At 41.7% G+C, this 21,620-nt stretch overlaps 1 protein-coding gene across 1 annotated transcript in view; it reads right to left on the reverse strand.

The window, feature by feature from the left end:
* Positions 1–21,620, reverse strand: part of ATP13A5 (ATPase 13A5) — a 117,584-nt gene that overhangs the window by 50,789 nt on the left and 45,175 nt on the right. The window contains exons 10-14 of the mRNA XM_031663888.1: positions 17,475–17,645; positions 16,303–16,460; positions 13,607–13,795; positions 3,392–3,453; positions 774–924 (exon numbers count right to left, since the gene is read on the reverse strand). Of these exons, the coding sequence (XP_031519748.1) occupies positions 774–924; positions 3,392–3,453; positions 13,607–13,795; positions 16,303–16,460; positions 17,475–17,645 (731 nt within the window). The remainder of the gene's footprint in view (positions 1–773; positions 925–3,391; positions 3,454–13,606; positions 13,796–16,302; positions 16,461–17,474; positions 17,646–21,620) is intronic.

The following is a 21,620-nucleotide window of genomic DNA, read 5'->3' on the forward strand; positions in this document are numbered from 1 at the left end:
CCCCAAATGTACAGATGAGGTTACGGACGCAGTCCTGGCTCTGGCTTTGCGATCACCCAGCTGGAGAGTGGTGAAATGCGAGGGCTTTCCACTGTGGCAGCCCCCAGTATGGGTTTACATCCTTCCGTTTTCATTCACACTCAGCTCAGGAGATGGAACCAGTTGGATGCAGCCCTCCAGTTTGGTGTCTAGGCTTATGCTTTACAATATACAGTCACCGCCAGCCACTTGTGGCTATTTAAACTATTTAAAATGGAATCAGATTAAAATTTCAGTTTCTCAGTTGCAGAGCCACATTTCAAGGGCTCAGTAGCCACGTATGGCTCGTGGCTGCTGTACTGGAAAGTACTGCTTTAGACTACTGTTTCTCTGATAGTGTTTTGGAAAACATTGATGTTTTGGAGAACAGGCTGGGTCATGGGTGTCAATAAGGTTTTTGAGGTCAGATAGATTTGGTAACTGCTGCATCTCATATTCCCTCTTGAATATTCACAAAGCACCACAGTATATTAAAGAAATCATGCAGTCAAGAAATGAGTTTCACTTTGTTTAAACAACAGTTTCCAAGCTTGTTCAAGAATGGATGCCTATTTCATGCAGCACCCACTAACAGAGTTCTTTGGGGCACAGGTTGGGAAGTTCTGGTAGCGTTACCCATTCATACATATGTTTTTATGAATCTTCTCCGTGTTTTAACAAAAATTAGAAAAGCTTCAGCACTCCCAGTAAAGATTTCCTCAGGTTCTCATCTTTCCATTAAACTACCACCTTACCCAGGCAGTGCCCTCAAACATTTTGAGGTCCAGAGGGTCTCCCTGGATGGTTCCATTCAGAAGGATCAGAGAGTGGCAGCTGGCCATGGCCGCACACAGTGGGCCCCACGGCACAGCCTGGCCCGAGGCAAAGCTGTGGGCTTCCTGGAAGCTGGTAGAGAAGGTAGAGAAGGTAAAGTCTTTGATAAAATCATTTTGCACACTCTGTCCCTTAAATCTTACTGAAGTGGAACTCCAAACACCTAATTTTTTTTTTTTTAATTTAAGTTCTGGGATCAATGTTCAGAAAATGCAGGGTTTTTACATAGGTGAACGTGTGTCATGGTGGTTTGCTGCACCTATCAATCCGTCATCTAGGTATTAAGCCCAGCATGCATCAGCCATTTGTCCTGATGCTCTCCCTCCCTTCACCCACGAAAGGCTCTGGTGTATGACGTTCCCCTCCCTGTGTCCATGTGTTCTCACTGCTAAGCTCCCACTTATGAGTGAGAACAAGTGGTGTTTGGTTTCCTATTCATGTTTTAGTTTGCTGAGGATGATGGCTTCTAGCTTTATCCCTGTCCCTGCAAAGGACATGATCTCATTTCTTTCTTTGGCTTCATAGTATTCCATGGTGTATATGTACCACATTTTCTTTCTTTTTTTTAATTATACTTTCAGTTCTAGGGTACATGTGCACAACGTGCAGGTTTGTTACATATGTATACATGCAAACACCTAATGTTAATGCTCAGAACCTTCCCATGGCTCCTCCTGCTCCAAATGATAAAGTCCAAGCCCCTTAGCCTGATATTCAAAGTCCTGTCCACTTCGGATCTACCTTACCTTATAGTGTCCAGTCCTACTAATGTCCTTTATGCCCTGTTCTCTAGATCCAGATTAAACTTCTTGCTTCTGCTATGCTTGTCCGGACACTTCTCTACCCTTAAGTCCCTGCCCACTTGGTTTCCTTATTTTTTAAACAGGGTATTTTGCCTGCAGAGTTATCTTTATAAAAACATTTCTTTGAGTTGGATATGGATTGTGTTCTCAACAGAGTTTGCCACTGGCCAGTCAATAACATAGTTTCGGAGGCTTTGGAAAGAATTCCAGGGACTTTTGTCATGTTACTGGAAGCCAGCTCACGTAATGGCCGCATTGTGGGAAGGCCCATCAACAGGCAGCTCGGAGTCATACCTGCAAACTCTGCAGAGCTGTCCGCAAAAAGCCACACACCCTAGGCAAGGAGTCTCTAGGGCTACTTAAGGAGCAGGAAATTAGGGAGAGGAAAGAAGGCTGCGTGGACGCGGAAGCGTTTCTCACTACTCAGCCCTTTAGAGTTTGCCCTTACTTCCTGAAGTGCCCTGGACACCCCACCTCTAAAGCCTGTTTTTCCTTTTGATAATACAAACTGGCATCTTGCACCTCCCTCTCCTCCCACCTTACAGCTGAATAGTGAGTGTGTCTAGTTGTTTCTAGTCTCCGAAAACCTCAGAGTACCAGGGACAAGGGAGGGATAGAGGGGTGGAAACTGTGGACATCTTTTTCTCCCTTTCACTGCTCTGGCCAGTAGAGTCCTTGCCTGTCTGGATGAAGGGCTGGCTGGGACATCTGAGCACCAGGAGCAGAGACACGTGAGTAGGGTTCAAACTCAGGTGGTCCTTGTCACCCAGTCCAGGGCATCTTCTGCAACATCACACTGTCTGCTGTTACCTTGTGCCATGCTGTACCTGGCCCCTTCATCATCCTGGGAGTCCCCTGCAAACTGTCTTCTGTCACTGACAGCAGACTCACCACTGTTGGAGCCAAAATGGGGTACTCAGAGCTTAAGAGCAGAGGCCATCACCACGCAATTTGAGAAGGCAGGTCTTAGCCCATAGGGAAGGAGCTAGAAGCCACGGGGAGATACTATGAGGAGATTTACCCTCTGGGGGCCCTCCTTCCCTTCTGTAGCTCTTTCTGGAGTAGACATGTATGTGATTGCCCTTTCCTCTCCCTAGTGCCAGCTTTTAGCACACAGCTGTAAAAATTCTCACGTCCCTCAAAACCTATCTGAAGTGCCATCTCCTTCAGGTGGCTTTCTTTGATTCACTAGATTTCAAAATTAATTTGTCTTTACCTACCATGTAATTACATAAAATCAGGACTTTATGTTATATCAAACAATCTCTATTTCTTCTTCTCCATTCTGACATTTCTGCCTTAGTAGTAACAATTTTCATGGCCTGTGCTGTACATCAAAGGTGGGTGTATTTGCACCTTTTTATCCCACTACACTGTGAACCGCTTTTCCAGATTTCTCACCACCACCTGCCTGCACTAGATACCCAGGAAGTTTTGTAGTTTTTAACTAAGCATGGTCTTCATTTCACTCTTTTTTCTCTGTTTTATTCATTTAGTTCCTTAATTATCCACCTCATCCTACTCCATTTTTCATAGAGATTTTGAAGACCTACTTTTCCTTTCTGATTCTGAAATTAGAATTCATTTAAGCAAGTTAGAATAATTAGGAACTAGTTCCAGCCAGTTATTATATATATTTTATGTGACATTCATCCCTCAACACCCAAAAGATGGATTTGAGTATCATCCAGGTAACTCCACCAAACACACCTTCCATTTTCACATAAGAGGCCTACCAGTTGTCAGCAGTAGGGACAGTCTGCCAGAGGTCCAGCCCGTCTTCAGTGAGAGTGCCAGTCTGAATAAAAATTAAAATCAATATTAGCATAAGATTTAAACCTTTTAATTATATTGTAATTTAAACAAATCCCAAGCTTCTAAGATATTATAGTAGATCCAATAGTCTAAATACCTTGTTTGTAAGTACCCAATTTTAAATCAGAGAAGAGTAGCCACAAGAAAAATTAAGCAGGTGATACATGATCCTCAAAAGACCATGTCGATAATTAGGTGATTTCAGTTACTCATTACGAGGAAAAAATGAAAGTGTTTTGTTTTGTTTGGTTTGGTTATTGCTATGACTGTTGCTTTTGTTATAAGGAGAGGTTCAGTACAAGAACCAGCCCAAGTCTGACTTTGAGTTGTCACCTGCTGTCTTGCCAAGGCAGAGCTCAGAACATTTTTTTTCTTCATTTTCAAGACTGTTCAGTTCACAGTTTGCCATCTGGTTCACAGTAATTTTCTAAAAATATGGGTGACACAGTGACTGTCCAGATTGATAATGAAATGTTGATAAAGGGCTTTGAGACTATAGAGAGAAAGTAAGTGTTAATAATAAATATTAATTAATGCCCATAAGTGGGTTTTATTGTTAGATCAAGGGAAAAATAGCTCAGAGATTTGATTCGCCATACTATGGGACAGTATTTGTTAGATAATGTCACAGAGAAAGAAAAATGGAACTGAGTACTATCACAGCACTTCTAATTTCCTCATTGCTTCACAGGCGTTTATTATTTACAGACTCTGGTGTCTTGATGCGGTAGGCTAACAGTTTTAGGCCTGCTTAATACCCTGAGTAAGTGGAGTTGGCTACAGCTGCTTCAGCACTGCCAGGGTCCACGGGAGCTTTACCTAGCATGGCAGAATATCCTGTTTCAACACTAAGACCCAAGCCTCTGACACGACTTTTTAAGGCTATCTCTATAGAAGACACTGAATTTTCTAGCTTTCTATACAATAGCAACCTCCATCATTACAGCACATCCATTAGCATAGTGCTTTATAGCAAAGTGTTTACAATGATTTGCATTTTCACAACTGAGTTAACAGGGTGGAGGCAGGTTAGAGGCGAAATGAGGAGACTAAGGTCATAGTGGCCTGTAGGTTGGAGAGGCAGAACCAGAATCCAGCCCTTCCGGAGTCTTCCACCAAACTAGAAAATGTTAAGTGAATCATACAGGGTATGTGGAAAGACAAAACTCTTCCTGCGTTTCAAGATTAAATAATTAAGAAAACTTCACAAAGAAGGTGCTAACACAAGAGTGAATTATTTCTTAAACAACAACTTTCTGAAAACGAGCTATTTGTTTCATTTCTCTCCTGCATTTTGTAAAGGACCCCACCATGTTTGATTTCCAAATCCCCACAAGTTGTTGCATTTCAAAAAGAGTTTGCAACTTAATTCAAACTGATTTGTTTTCCTGACGATGTTTTTAAACATCAATATTTTGAACATGAAAGCAGAGACGATACTGCAGCAAAACAGATATTAGACTATGTTATTTCTCTATGAAAATGACCCCTAAACAATAAAACTAACCATAAATAGAGAGAAAATGAAATTATAGTTGAGGTTCTAAGGGGAATCAGATAGAAAGAGAAAACCTCTTAGCATAAATACAAGCCCAGGCTTGGGCTGAATTGGAAAAAAAAGAAAGAACTTGTCTTATAGAAGTTATAACAAACCAATAGAAAATAGAAATATATATGGGAGCAAATGGACTCAGAAACTCAGTGACAGATATCTCCAAAACTGAAAATAACACTAGATGAAAATTCACTTAATGGCAGAGTGCTTTATCCCAACATGATGGTGATAGAATTTTATAATGTGAAAGCTGGAAAGAAACTCAGAGATGATTGTGGTTGAATCTTCTTTTCTTAAAAAGTCACGCAGAGGGAATAGGAACAGCTCCAGCCTACGGCTCCCAGCGTGAGTGACGCAGAAGATGGGTGATTTCTGCATTTCCAACTGAGGTACTGGGTTCATCTCACTGGGGCTTGTTGAACAGTGGATGCAGGACAGTGGGTGCAGCCCACTGAGTGTGAGCTGAAGCAGGGCGAGGCATCGCCTCACCCAGGAAGCACAAGGGGTCAGGGAATTCCCTTTACAAGCCAAAGGAAGCTGTGACAGATGGCACCTGGAAAATCTGGTAAATCACACCCTAACACTGTGCTTTTCCAACAGTCTTAGCAAACAGCACACCAGAAGATTATATCCCATGCCTGTCTCGGAGGGTCCCACACCCACGGAGCCTCGCTCATTACTAGCACAGCAGTCTGAGATCGAACTGCAAGGTGGCAGCGAGGCTGGGGAAGGGGCACCCACCATTGCTAAGGCTTGAGTAGGTAAACAAATCAGCTGGGAAGCTCAAACTTGGTGGAGCCCACCTTAGCTCAAGGAGGCCTGCCTGCCTCTGTAGACTCCACCTCTGCGGGCAGGGCACAGCCAAACAAAAGGCAGCAGAAACGTCTGCAGACTTAAATGCCCCTGTCTGACAGCTTTGAAGAGAGTAGTGGTTCTCCCAGCACGGAGTTTGAGATCTGAGAATGGACAGACTGCCTCTTCAAGTGGGTCACTGACCACCAAGTAGCCAAATTAGGAGGCACACCCCACACAGCCGGGTACCCCTCTGAGATGAAGCTTCCAGAGGAACGATCAAGGCAGCAAAATTTGCTGTTCAGCAATATTCGCTGTTCTGCAGCCTCCACTGCTGATACCCAGGCAAACAGGGTCTGCAGTGGACTTCCAGCAAACACCAACAGACCTGCAGCTGAGGGTCCTGACTGTTAGAAGGAAAACTAACAAACAGAAAGGGCACCCACACCAAAACCCCATCTGTACCTCACCATCATCAAAGACCAAAGGTAGATAAAACCACAAAGATGGGGAAAAAGCAGTGCAGAAAAGCTGGAAATTCAAAAAGTCAGAGCGCATCTCCCCCTCCAAACAAATACAGCTCCTTGCCAGCAACGGAACAAAGCTGGATGGAGAATGACTTTGAGGAGTTGAAAGAAGAAGGTTTCAGATGATCAAACTTCTCCGAGCTAAAGGAGGAAGTTCGAACTCATTGCAAAGAAGCTAAAAACCTTGACAAAAGATTAGATGAATGGCTAACTAGAATAACTAGTGTAGAGAAATCCTTAAATGACCTGATGGAGCTGAAAACCATGGCATGAGAACTACGTGATGAATGCACAAGCTTCAGTAGCCGATTTGATCAACTGGAAGAAAGGGTATCAGTGATTGAAGATCAAATGAATGAAATGAAGCGAGAAGAGAAGTTTAGAGCAAAAAGAGTAAAAAGAAATGAACAAAGCCTCCAAGAAATATGGGACTATGTGAAAAGACCAAATCTACATCTGATTGCTGTACCTGAAAGTGATGGGGAGAATTGAAACAAGTTGGAAAACACTCTGCAGGATATTATCCAGGAGAACTTCCCCAACCTAGCAAGACAGGCCAATGTTCAAATTCAGGAAATACAGAGAACGCCACAAAGATACTCCTCGAGAAGAGCAACTCCAAGACACATAATTGTCAGATTCACCAAAGTTGAAATGAAGGAAAAAATGTTAAGGGCAGCCAGAGAGAAAGGTCCGTTACCCACAAAGGCAAGCCCATCAGACTAACAGCGGATCTCTCGGCAGAAACTCTATAAGCCAGAAGAGAGTGGGGGCCAACATTCAACATTCTTAAAAGAATTTTCAACCCAGAATTTCATATCCAGTCAAACTATGCTAAATAAGTGAAGGAGAAATAAAATCCTTTACAGACAAGCAAATGCTGAGAGATTTTGTCACCACCAGGCCTGCCCTACGGGAGCTCCTGAAGGAAGCACTAAACATGGAAAGGAACAACCAGTACCAGTCACTGCAAAAACATACCAAATTGTAAAGGCCATCAATGCTAGGAAAAAACCACATCAATTAACGAGCAAAATAACCAGCTAACATCATAATGACAGGATCAAATTCACACACAACAATACTAACCGTAAATGTAAATGGGCTAAATGCTCCAATTAAAAGACACAGACTGACAAATTGGATAAAGAGTCAAGACCCATCAGTGTGCTGTTTCAGGAGACCCGTCTCTCATGCAGAGACACGCATAGGCTCAAAATAAAGGGATGGAGAAAAATCTACCAAGTAAATGGAAAACAAAAAAAGGCAGGGGTTGCTATCCTAGTCTCTGATAAAACAGACTTTAAAACAACAAAGATCAAAAGAGACAAAGAAGGCCATTACATAATGGTAAAGGGATCAATTCAACAAGAAGAGCTAACTATCCTAAGTATATATGCACCAAATACAGGAGCACCCAGATTCATAAAGGAAGTCCTTAGAGACCTACAAAGAGACTTAGACTCCCACACAGTAATAATGGGAGACGTTAAAACCCCACCGTCAACATTAGACAGATCAACAAGACAGAAAGTTAACAAGGATATCTAGGAATTGAACTCAGCTCTCCAGGAATTGAACTCAGCTCTGCATCAAGTGGACCTAATAGCCACCAACAGAACTCTCCACCCCAAATCAACAGAATATACATTCTTCTCAGCACCACATCACACTTATTCCAAAATTGACCACATAGTTGGAAGTAAAGCACTCCTCAGCAAATATAAAAGAACAGAAATTATAACAAACTGTCTCTCAGACCACAGTGCAATTAAACTAGAACTCAGGATTAAGAAACTCACTCAAACTGCTCAATTACATGGAAACTGAACAACCTGCTCCTGCATGACTACTGGGTACGTAACGAAATGAAGGCAGAAATAAAGATGTTCTTTGAAACCGATAAGGACAAAGACACAACATACCAGAATCTCTGGGACACATTTAAAGCAGTGTGTAGAGGGAAATTTATAGCACTAAATGCCCACAAGAGAAAGCAGGAACGATCTAAAATTGGCGCCTTAACATCACAATTAAAAGAACTAGAGAAGCAAGAGCAAACACATTCAAAAGCTAGCAGAAGGCAAGAAATAACTAAGATCAGGCAGAACTGAAGGAGATAGAGATACAAAAAAACCTTCGAAAAATCAATGAATCCAGGAGCTGTTTTTTTGAAAAGATTGACAAAATTGATAGCCCACTAGCAAGACTAATAAAGAAGAAAAGAGAGAAGACTCAAATAGACACAATAAAAAATGATAAAGGGGATATCACCACTGATCCTGAAGAAAATACAAACTACAATCAGAGTACTATAAACACCTCTATGCAAATAAACTAGAAAATCTAGAAGAAATGGATAAATTCCTGGACACATACACCCTTCCAAGACTAAACCAGGAAGAATTTGAATCCCTGAAGAGACCAACAACAGACTCTGAAATTGAGGCAATAATTAATGGCCTACCAACCAAAAAAGTCCAGGACCAGATGGATTCACAGCTGAATTCTATTAGAGGTACAACAAGGAGCTGTTACCATTCCTTCTGAAACTATTCCAATCAACAGAAAAAGAGAGAATCTTCCCTAACTCATTTTACGAGGCCAGCATCATCATGATACCAAAGCCTGGCAGAGACACAATAAAAAAAGAGAATTTCAGACCAATATCCCTGATGAACATTGATGCAAAAATCCTCAATAAAATACTGGCAAACCGAATCCAGCAGCATATCAAAAAGCTTATCCACCATAATCAAGTGGGCTTCATCCCTGGGATGCAAGGCTGGTTAACATATGCAAATCAATAAACATAATCCATCATATAAACAGAACCAATGACAAAAACCACATAATTATCTCAATAGATGCAGAAAAGGCCTTTGACAAAATTCAACAGCCCTTCATGCTAAAAAATCTTAATAAATTAGGTATTGATGGGACGTATCTCAAAATAATAAGAGCTATTTATGACAAACCCACAGCCAATATCATACTGAATGGGCAAAAACTAGAAGCATTCCCTTTGAAAACTGACACAAGACAGGGATGCCCTCTCTCTCCACTCCTATTCAACATAGTGTTGGAAGTTCTGGCCAGGGCAATCAGGCAGGAGAAAGAAATAAAGGGTATTCAATTAGGAAAAGAGGAAGTCAAATTGTCTCTGTTTGCAGATGACATGATTGTATATTTAGAAAACCCCATCGTCTCAGCCCAAAATCTCCTTAAGCTGATAAGCAACTTCAGCAAAGTCTCAGGATACAAAAGCAATGTGCAAAAATCACAAGCATTCTTATACACCAATAACAGACAAACAGAGAGCCAAATCATGACTGAACTCCCATTCACAATTGCTTCAAGGAGAACAAAATATCTAGGAATCCAATCTACAAGGGATGTGAAGGACCTCTTCAAGGAGAACTACAAACCACCACTCAACGAAATAAAAGAGGACACAAACAAGTGGAAGAACACTCCATTATCATGGATAGGAAGAATCAATATCATGAAAATGGCCATACTGCCGAAGGTAATTTATAGATTCAATGCCATCCCCATAAAGCTACCAATGACTTTCTTCACAGAATTGGAAAAAAACTACTTTAAAGTTCATATGGAACCAAAAAAGTGCCCACAGTGCCAAGACAATCCTAAGCCAAAAGAACAAAGGTGGAGGCATCATGCTACCTGACTTCAAACTATACTACAAGGCTACAGTAACCAAAACAGCATGGTACTGGTACCAAAACAGAGATATACACCCATGGAATAGAACAGAGCCCTCAGAAATAATACCACACATCTACAACCATCTGATCTTTGACAAACCTGACAAAAACAACAAATGGGGAAAGGATTTCCTATTTAATAAATAGTTCTGGGAAAACTGGCTAGCCATATGTAGAAAGCTGAAACTGGATCCCTTCCTTATACAAAAATTAATTCAAAATGAATTAAAGACTTAAATGTTAGACATAAAACCATAAAAACCCTAGAAGAAAACCTAGGCAATACCATTCAGGACATAGGCATGGGCAAGCACTTCATGTCTAAAACACCAAAAGCAATGGCAACAAAAGCCAAAATTGACAAATGGGATCTAATTAAACTAAAGAGCTTCTGCACAGCAAAAGAAACTACCATCAGAGTGAACAGGCAACCTACAGAATGGGAGAAAATTTTTGCAATCTACTCATCTGACAAAGGGCTAATATCCAGAATCTACAAATAACTCAAACAAACTTACAAGAAGAAAAAAAAAAACCCCATCAAAAAGTGGGCAAAGGATATGGACAGACACTTCTCAAAAGAAGACATTTATGCAGCCAACAGACACATGAAAAAATGTACATCACTGGCTATCAGAGAAATGCAAATCAAAATGACAATGAGATACCATCTCATACCAGTTAGAATGGCGATCATTAAAAAGTCAGGAAACAACAGGTGCTGGAAAGGATGTGGAGAAATAGAAACACTTTAACACTGTTGGTGGGACTGTAAACTAGTTCAACCATTGTGGAAGGCAGTGTGGCGATTCCTCAAGAATCTAGAACTAGGAATACCATTTGACCCAGCTATTCCATTACTGGGTATATACCCAAAGTAATATAAATCATGCTGCTATAAAGACATATGCACATGTGTGTTTATTGTGGCACTATTCACAATAGTAAAGACTTGGAACCAACCCAAATGTCCATCAATGATAGACTGGATTAAGAAAATGCAGCACATATACACTGTGGAATACTATGTAGCCATAAAAAAGGATGCATTCATGTCCTTTGTAAGGACATGGATGAATCTGGAAACCATCATTCTCAGCAAACTATCGCAAGGACAGAAAACCAAACACCACATGTTCTCACTCATAGGTGGAAATTGAACAGTGAGATCACTTGGACACAGGAAGGGGAACATCACACACTGGGGCCTGTCGTGGGGTGGGGGAAGGGGGAGGCATAGCATTAGGAGATATACCTAATGTAAATGACAAGTTAATGGGTGCAGCACACCAACATGGCACATGTATACATATGTAACAAACCTGCACATTGTGCACATGTACCCTAGAACTTAAAGTATAATAATAATAAGTAACACAGAGACAGGCTGGATGCGGTGGTTCACACCTGTAATTCCAGCACTTTGGGAGGCCAAGGCGCGCGCATCACGAGGTCAAGAGATCAAGACCAACCTGGCCAGCATGGTGAAACCCCATCTCTACTAAAAATACAAAAATTAACTGGGCATCATGGCAGGCACCTGTAGTCCCAGCTACTCGGGAGACCGAGGCAGGAGAATCGCTTGAACCCAGGAAGTGGCGGTTGTAGTGAGCCGAGATTGCGCCACTGCACTCCAGCCTGGCAACAGAGCAAGACTCCCTCTCACAAAAAAAAATCACACGGCATCAGAAAATTAAATTCTGGGTTAGATTTCTCATTTTGCCAAATTTCAATCGAGCTTTTTGCACTGTCACGTGTGATCATGCCCTGCAGCGTTTGACCAAGGACACCTAAAAGCAGCCTCACAGACAGCCTGGCAGGTGAGGACATGAGGATGTGGAGGGAGAGGTTTTATACAGGAAATAAAATGAACAGCCTCTGGAAAAATTAATTTTAGAAATAGCTGAATATGTAATGAACGTATTTCATAAGTCTCCCTCTTGTATTCCAGACACCAGTGAGGCTCATGAGGAAGTAACAGGAATTCCTATTAGAGAACTTCCAAGGGAGTGTTATTTGGCCCTGAATCTAAAATGAAGTAAACCTTGTTGGTTCTTGACTGGTGGTGATCGAGAACTTTCTTTGCCAAACAAAATACAAACAGAAAGAGAACTGACGTAACCTAAGAGATATACCCCTTTCACCTGGGGACCAAGCCTGGTCGAGTCTACTCATTGGAGTCACTCCCATTGGCCTCTACTCTCCATTCTTGTCCTCTTTGTCTGGGACAAGCAATGATCTCTTCTGTTGTTCCCAGATGGCCTCTTTCTTCATCTCATCTCCCTTCCATCCCATCTCACCAGTTGCCCCTGGTGGGATAGAAAACACCTATAGAAATGTCACCAGTCTTCTTAAAAAACAAAGGCTCCTATTCTACTTCAAGACAAGGACCTACTCCTTAGCGTGGCGTATGAGACCCTTAACAATTGCCCTCAGTCCAGCTTCATTTTCCACCTACCAGCCCATATTCTAGCCACACCCCACAGTCCTCGGCTCCCCACATGCGGTGGGCCCCTTGAACCCCTGTGCTTCTCAGCTGCTCAGCTCTGAGCCCAGGGATTATTCTGTCTAACAACCGAGGCTGCAGCTCAAAGGTGGCCTCCAACTGTGGCAGGTAACTGTGCCCCATGCTTTCCTCAGACCTCTGTTAAACACACATCTCACAGCATGATCGCCGTCTACACTCCCATTTTCCTGCTTTCTCAGCTAGAAGCTTCTCAAGGGCTAGGAATGACTCATTATGGGACTTTCTACCAGCACTGTACACAGCAGTGGCTCTCTGCCAAAAAATGGCAAAAACCCTAATCAATTATTCAAATGCACATGAACTGAAGACAAGAGGGACCACAGCCAGGCCCACCGCTTTCCAGCAGTGAAACTGGCCTGTCCAAGCTGAGGGCAGGATCCAAACAGCAGGCAGCTAATGCTGAAATCCTCCAGGTTCCCCATAGGAGACTCACGTCATGGGGGGATCGGGACCTGCGTGGCAGCCGCAGTCTTCCCCATGTGGCACATGCTCCTCCTCTGCCACCTTTCCAGGTCCCTAAGCACAGAGAGAACCTCGCCTGGAGTCACAAGCCCTGGAGGAGCAAAGGGGCAAGACAGGGTCCTTGTTTCCTTCCTTCTTTGCCTTAAAAGAAGCAGAGGAGGAGAGAGGAAACGTTCACTTCCCTTCTGGACAAAACATTCCAGGAAACAGAAATGTTCCTCATATGTTTTTGCCTGAAAAAGTCAGTCAGTCTAAGAAGTGACTATAGTAAGAGATGGTTTTAAAAAACCACAAACCAGGCACACAAATTATTAAGTGTCACAAAGAAAAAAAACCATAATGTGATGGCTAAGCTGCTAACTTTAAGAGTCAGCAGAGCAGGCTCCTAGAATGAGACCTTGCACTAGCTCACTCTGTGACCTTCTCTGGCCTCAACATTCCCATCTGTAAAATGGGAACACTGGACTAGACATTTTCTGAGGTTCTTCACAGCTCCACCGTGCCTTGAAATCATTAACGTTAAACCTAGGAAGTCTGGATCATACTTTGTCAAAGCACACGAGGTTTATTTGCCCACACATGTTGATTCTCTGTGGGGAGATACAGAAGATTTTCTTTTTCTTCAGTCTCTTCTGAGCATACACGTTGCCTATGGTCAGGGCAGCCGGCAGCACTGGAGGGACAGTCGTGGTGAGGAGGATCAGGGCCATGGTCGCAGTATCTTTTGGAGGGACCTGGGAGAGGAGAGACATTTTCATACAGGATAACACAGCACAGGAGACTGGCACCCTTCCTAGCACCTTGCTCCTACAACACCGTGGGAGCTCTAGAGACATGCTCTGAATATTAACAGTGAGTTGGCTCTCTTGGTGAGGCTGAGTATTCTCTTGGCTGTGCCAAAGGGACGAGCACATTGTCTCCTACTGCAGAGCAAAGGAGACCTTTGATCCCTACTCCCAGTCCACCATCCCCTGTCCTGGCTCTGTTTCCCTCTACTTAGCATTCCCTCTGCCCAAGCCTGACTGTTGGCTTATGAATCTCTCTGCCCCACTAGCCTACAAACTCCTTGGGTGGAGCAGCTATGGCTTATTCATCTTTGAATCTACCTTATTGATCTCTAGATACAGAGCCTAGTGCGAGATTTAGCACAGAGGAGGTGCTCAGTACATAGATTGAATGGATGGCAGTATAATTAAAAACTAGGACCAAGATCATGCCAAGATCTCAGCATATATTATTAACTACAGAGAAGCCAATATAAAATTAGCTTGCTCTCACTGGATACTAATTCTGGAGCAGGAACTGTATTAGGCTACATATATTATTTAGTTGCTCTCTATAACAACCTTATGACGTAAATGCTATTATTTTCTCCATCTGTCAGGTAAGGAAACTGAGGTTTTAACAATTAAATAATTTTCCTAAGGCCACATACTAGGTAAATGACAAAAATCTGAATCCTATTCTGTCTGACTCCAGGGTACAAACCTATGACCAACGTGTTTTATTATCAAGTCAATTTTGTGAACTCAGGATCCCTGGCTGGTGATATGGTTTGGCTGTGTCCTGACCCAAACCTCATCTTGAATTGTAGCTCCCTTCATTCCCACCTGTCGTGAGAGGGACCCAGTGGGAGGTAACTGAATCATGGGGGTGGTTTCCCCCGTAATGAGCTTGTGATTCTGAATAAGTCTCATGAAATCTGACGGTTTATAAATGGGAGTTCCCCTGCACAAGCTCTCTTGCCTGCCACCATGGACGACATATTCTGCTTCTCCTTTGCCTTCCAACCATGACTGTGAGACCTCCCCAGCCATGTGGAACTCTGAGTCCATTAAACCTCTTTATAAATTACCCAGTCTCAGGTGTGTCTTTATTAGCAGCGTGAAAATAGACTAATACAGCAGGTCTGCAGAGGAGGCTCACACATTTAAGGTCGGGGATAAGGTCAAATCACAGGGTTGATTGACTGTTTCGTTTTCCTCACATGCTCTAGATATTAATGATTCTACCCTCTAGAACCTTACCTATGTTTTTGTTCAATTAACCATCATTTTAGCCATAAATACTTTTTTAATTATTGGAAAATTATTGGAAACATGGGATTCAAGTTCAGTAGCAATGTCTGCTGGGGACATCTTTTGCCCAATATCAATTTATCACAACATTCATTACTCCCTCCTTTTCCCAACCACAGACACAGAAGAGTTTTGACCCAAGGACTCAGCCTTGTCTAACCCTGAACCAGTGCAGATAGAGGCAGCCAACAGAGCCACAGGCTCTGACCCATAAGAAGGTGGGGTCTGGGATTTTTAGTCTTGTTGCCTCAGTGTGTATTGGATGTTAAGCTCTTCCCAGGAAATCTCCTTCTTAAACACTGCCAGGGCTTCCATGAGGTTTTTTCCTGCTTTTCTGCCCAGTGCTCCAGCTCCCCAGATTAAATTGGCATACTCCCTCAAATTCCAGCCCCACTGACCTTGACATTCTGCCTAGCTCTTCATAAGCCCCATTGTGGGCCTCTCTTGACCCAGAAACGCTCTCTGGGAGCGATTTCAGATTGAAATAACTACTCAGCAGTTAAGTTTTGGCATGAACATTGCCCTGAAATTCTTGTAACTATGTCTTTGCCCACCAATATTCACTTCCCACCTCTCTCTCTCTCTCTCTCACACACACACACACACGCACGCATTGATGCCACCAATTTGGACATTGTAATTAAGCCACTCACACAGTTTTTCACCTGTTTGGATGTTTTATTCACAATGTTCTCTTCCTCCCCACCAGCTCACACTATTATGATCCCAGACTTTCTTAGAGACTGCGTGGTTCACAGCAACATCAGACTCTCAGGACCAGAAAGGACCTCAGAGGTCTTTAGTGACAACCGTTCCCTCCCTAGCCACCAAGCTATGATGAGGGGCATCCAAATGAAACCTGACACCCTGTAGCTTAAAGGGAGGTCGGTATCTCATGCGGTACCAGCTCCGTAAAAGTGGAAATTTCATTTCATTTCAGACCCTAACCAGAACACATGAGAAACCCACTGATTGCGTAGTGTTTTAGGTATTACCTAAACACTGGGGCCAAACTACGCAAAATCTGCTGTCTAAGAAGCTCTTTTGGACAGTAATGATTCATAGAATGATAGGATCAAGATGTAATCTAATCCAGCCCTCTGAGTTAGGTCAAGCTCTTTGCAGAAGCTATACTATTGAAAAGCCTCACCCCCAGTACTTACTCCATGGTACGTATATACCCCTAGGGCATAGAAAAAACCCATGACACCAAGGCAGGCCAGGAACACCATGAACTTGAAGGCATCGCTGTATAGTTTGAAGTTCAGAGGCCGGGGGTACAGGATGGATCTCACTAAGTCCCCTTTGGCTGTATTGTAACCTATAGTAAAGATAGTCATAGATCAAGTAAGGCTGCTTGATGGACACTTGGTCTCCTAAAAATGGCTTTACTGTCTTTGAGGAAGAGTAGAGTTTCCTCTAACCTGTTACCTAATCATTTTATAAGTATGCAGGTGATTTTCATGATTTGTAACCGTGAGCTTCCATATAGGCCACAGGCTGAGCGATGCCCTAGTATCTAGTGCCTGCTAACTAGTTTGAACATTTTAAAAAACTTGATATTTTTAATTTTAAAAAATCAGCTAGAACAACTACTCATAAACTAAACTAAAGCATACAGGTATCGCAGTGTAAAGTGTATTTTGCGTCTGTGAATAAGTCAGGTGGCAGAAACACAGGTCAGAGGTTAGAACAGAGAGCTGGGACCCGGTCATAGGAGGCCTTCATTGTGTCATGTCATGTAAAAGACTGGGACTCAGGAAGCGTTTGCAGAATCATCCAGATTTGGTGCCACATTTGGTACGGGAAACGAGAGGAGTTAGAGATGCTATTAAGAGATCAGCATGATGGTGATGATATTAACAGAGAAAGTCAATACAGGAGGATGAATACTTTCAGATTCATGTAATTTGTCTATAGGGCACCCAGGTGGAGTTCTTTACTAGTGAGTTTGACCTATGGCCTAGCAAGCAACTCTGTGAAAGGAAAAAAATCCTCAGTCATAGTGGCTGAAATTGTTTTTTGGTAATCACTCAGAGGAGGTGTCAAGGGAGACAGAAGCAGCATGTGGTCGCAAGCAAAAAGAAGAGCATAGTTTTACCTTTGACAAATTTTACTTCACCTACACATACCCTTCATTACATAGAAGGATTTTAACAATAAACCATTTAATTAAAAATAGTGACACTTTACAATAATAAGGGTCAGTTTAGAAAAAAGCATGTTGTTACCTACCAGAATGTGGCAAACTCCATAATCCTAAACTAAATTTCCCTAATCCAACTCTCCCCATATTCAAGCATGAATTAAGCGTACGAAAGTGAAATCCACTAACCTGTTTGCAAAACGACTGCTCTTACAGGCCCCTGCCCAGAGGGCTTGACCTGGATAACTTCTGTTCCACAGAAGAGGACGTGTTTCCGATAATCCTCCAAACTGTGACGTTTCCAAGGCATGGTGTTCTCCATCTGGGGCAACGGTGTCTTTGTAACAGGTATACTTTCTCCTACAGAGGATTGTATTTTGTTGAATCTATGAAAGCTCGGGTAGTTAGTTAGAACTGGTGCATGCCGGTTTCAAGAAATGATACAAACTACAACTAATCCGGTCTTAATGCCCATCCCATGAGTCAGATGACTGTTCATAGAGATGCTGGTGGTACAAACAATGGTAGACTTGATTCTATCGCAAATATTTAGATTAGATCTGCCTACTATCCTCTACCTGGCCTGCGTGGTTTGTTGTCACAATTTTAAAGGCAGCTTATTTTAGCTGAATTAATACTTAATCATTCTCCCAAGAATTCATTCAGCCCAGCGCTACTTTAGGCAATGAAGGAGCTTTCCAGCACGCGAACAGCAATTACTGTTTGCTTTCCATTCACTCATTTCTTCATTTGTTCAGTCATTCATTCAACTATTTTTAGGTGCTTATTCCGTTTCAGGAACTGTGCTAGGTGCTAGGAATAATGAAGAACAACAAGAGAGACAGAAATCTTGCCCTCATAAGCTCATGGAGTAAGGTGAGAAAATAGTAGTTATTCCACATCATTTTCAGATGGAGCCCATCCAAGCCCCACTTTTATTATCCCATTCTTTTGTCCAAAATCCTTAGGCTTTTCCATTGCCATTACTGAAGAAAGCCCAAACTGTCCTGCTAAATTGTCAAAGCCTACCACGATTCAAACATCATTGCCTGTCATTCCCCTGCACAAACTCCAGCTCAACTAGGCCACTTGCATTTCCTTTCATTGACCCCCATTCTTGGCAGGTAGCAATTTTTTTTTTTTCCTTTCCCTGGTGGCTATAAGACAGAATATTTAAGGTACAAAGAAATGAGCTCAGAGTTCAAAAAGGATACATTTCAGAGACAAAATAAAGATGTTCATAATACTTTTTGGCTCCCAGATTTAATATTAGAATGAATTTAAAATTCCATCAGTCTTTTACTAAATGTTCAATTAGCAAGATAACTTGTCATATTTCTAATTTGGAAATAGTATTATATCAATCATAGTTACACAAATTTAGGTCTTGTCTCTCTTTCTAGGTAATAACTAGGAACAAGAACTTTGACAGATATAAACTGGTATACTCTTCATTTTCCTAGTGATATGTAATAGGTTCAAAATACATAGTTTTTTCAAATGCACAGATTAATTAAATAAAAACACCCAAGTTTGTCTATGATTGGTTTTTCAAAATTCGTTTTCTGCCATGATGTATTTTTTACACGCTAAGGTGCAAGAAGCTATAAAATTGTTACTAGCAATCTTGAATATTTTTCAAAAAATTATTTTAGCCAAGTGTTGTTCCCTATACCATTTTCTTTAAAACAATTATGATATTCATCCATTGTGTAGATTTATCGATTGTATTCTAAATGGCTTCATAGAAGGGTTAGAATGTTTTGACAAATCTCCAAATTATGGTATTATATTATTTTGAAAGCAGCCTTTGTAATAGGCAAATACTTACAGATCATTTCCTTTTTTTGGCTTTTGAATCACAGAATATTAATTCACAATATATACTTAGGCTAACATCAGTAAACCGTTTTCTGCACACAAAACCAGTGAAACTGGAGGCAGTCATGTATTGATCAATCAGAAATGGAAGTCATTTGCAGATAATTTGCTCCAGAGATAATAGTCAGATGATTTTATAGAGAGATGGTTTTCAAGTCTCTTTTATGCTATTTGCATGTTAATAAGAAGTCTCATGTTTTGGCCTTTCTGGGGAGCCCAAGAAAGGATGATTCAGCTGCAAAAGATGTGGGGTGCAAGGCAGCCGAAGAGAGTTTTAGAGGGAAGAACTATCATCGCTCATCATCAACTGTACAGTTGGCTCCCTGGTCTGTCAAGTGCAGGTTCTCTCCCTTGTCCACAAGGATCAAGATGCCTCCTCATGGTGACAGTGTTTGAAATTCCAAGTCCTTTTAATTTATAGCTCTAGAACCATTAGACTGTAAATGTTTTGAGACCAGAGACCATTTCTCATTTAACTTAGTGACACCAATACGCAACACGGTGCTTACCATAGTAGGCATTTCTGAGCTTTTATTGAATAAATGGATGAACAAATAAGTAAAAGAAAAGGGAGAAGGAGGATGATAAAAAGAGAAGAAGAAAGGATCAAAGGAAGAGAGAAAAAGATTGGACCTTAACTGATGATCAGCTTGTCTGACAGAATATCAACGTGAGATCATCACATAGGGAAATCCCTGCATGTCCAACTCAGGTCACTGCACGCTTCCCCCACATACATCTCAAATCAATCAGCAACTTAATGAAGAGAAGAAGAGGGAAGGGGATTGTGTCAGAGTGCATGCCACCCCTCTTCGCCATAATTATCCCTAAGAGAATGAGGAAACACTGATTACAAGCATAGGTTCTGGGGACAAAACGCCTGTATTTAAGGCATTAAATTTATTTATTAAGACAATAGATATCTTCTATTTTCTTCATATAACTTATAACTGTTGAAAATTCCGTGTCATTTGTATACTTTCATGTTTTCTGTCTCCGTTACTAGAATATCAGCTCCATGAGGGCAGAAATCTTATCTGCCTTGTTCACCTCTATGTCACCTGTAGAGTTCCTGCTACATAGTAGGGGCTAATAAATATCTGTAGAATGAGCGAATTCACAAACAAATCCAAATCTTAGCTGTGCCACTTTTAAGCTGTGTGACCTTAGGTAAATTACTTACCCCTTCTGGGCCTCAGATTTGCCCATTCTAATAGAGTTGCCGATTGAATGAAATCGTATATGTAAAATGTTAGCACAATGCCTAATACACATGAGAGCTAAGAAAAAAAGCTACAGTGCTAAGAGATAATTTCTAAATATTAATAAACACCCCTCCCAATGAGATTCCCTGTTGTCTCCAGACTCTTCCCATTTGAGAGGAGCTAGATTTTGAAGGTGATCATTGTTTCAGGAAAGATGGCAGAACAAAAGGACGGGGAAGTTGATCACTGGCTTTTGAGTTTTTTAAGTCCTTCATGAGTTTGATCATGGATTGTAGAGACTACCTGAGATTAAGAACAAAGTTTTTCTGCTCACCACACCTTTCCTCTACTGCATTCTAGCTAAACCAAAGTCCTTGTCCTGGGAGTTGGAAGAGAATCCAAAGGGACTCAGACGTTGTGTGTCCCTGAGAGAAGAGGTGTGCACCACAGTAGAACATGGGAACATGCGATAAGGTTATGGAAACAGCGTAAATGGCACCAGGATCTGCCTCCCTGTCCAGGTAAATAGGCCTCAGACAGCTCAGAGTGGAGTGAGAGCAGCAGGAAGAAGAGCTGCCCTCAATCGGACCCCTCTCCCTGATGTCTTGCACATCTTAGGACAGTCAGACAAGGGTGAGGAAGACCACCTAACTGATGGGGACAACTGTCTGACTCATATTAGATATTCACACTGGACACTTTTAAGGATGGCAAAATTTGGAGCCAACATAAAAATTAAGTGTAGTTATAAAATAAAGGTAAACTTCTTGCACAGCTGAATTTATGACAATAGCATAAGGCTAAGGAGACCAGGAGGAGAAGATCTTACCAAAAACGGAGTACTATTGATGGGAATACCAAGTAGAGAGGAAAAGGTGATGAGGCAGGAAGGTGAAGCAGCTTCATCCAGCTTAGAATTATCCTTCTCATGCCTACAGTCCTTTACATTTGGGAGCAAATACCACCTCCAGTTCTGATCCTTCCACTTGCTAGCTGCATATCTCTGGTCTTTTTACCTCACTCTCCTCATTTGTGGTATCCTAACAGCTCCTAGTCTAATTTGTTTTATGTCATGATGAAGTGAGATATAAAAGTTATTTATAAAATGTAAGTTGCTATAGAGATGCTAGGAATGATATTTTTATTCTTACATAAATAAAGACTTCTATCTATGCAAGGGACCATTTCGTACATAGGGAAGAAATACCTGAGTCATATTTGTGGACAAATTCCCTAGGAATACATTTTC

This window comes from Papio anubis, chromosome 2 (genome assembly GCF_008728515.1).
Source record: "Papio anubis isolate 15944 chromosome 2, Panubis1.0, whole genome shotgun sequence".
NCBI lineage: Eukaryota > Metazoa > Chordata > Mammalia > Primates > Cercopithecidae > Papio > Papio anubis.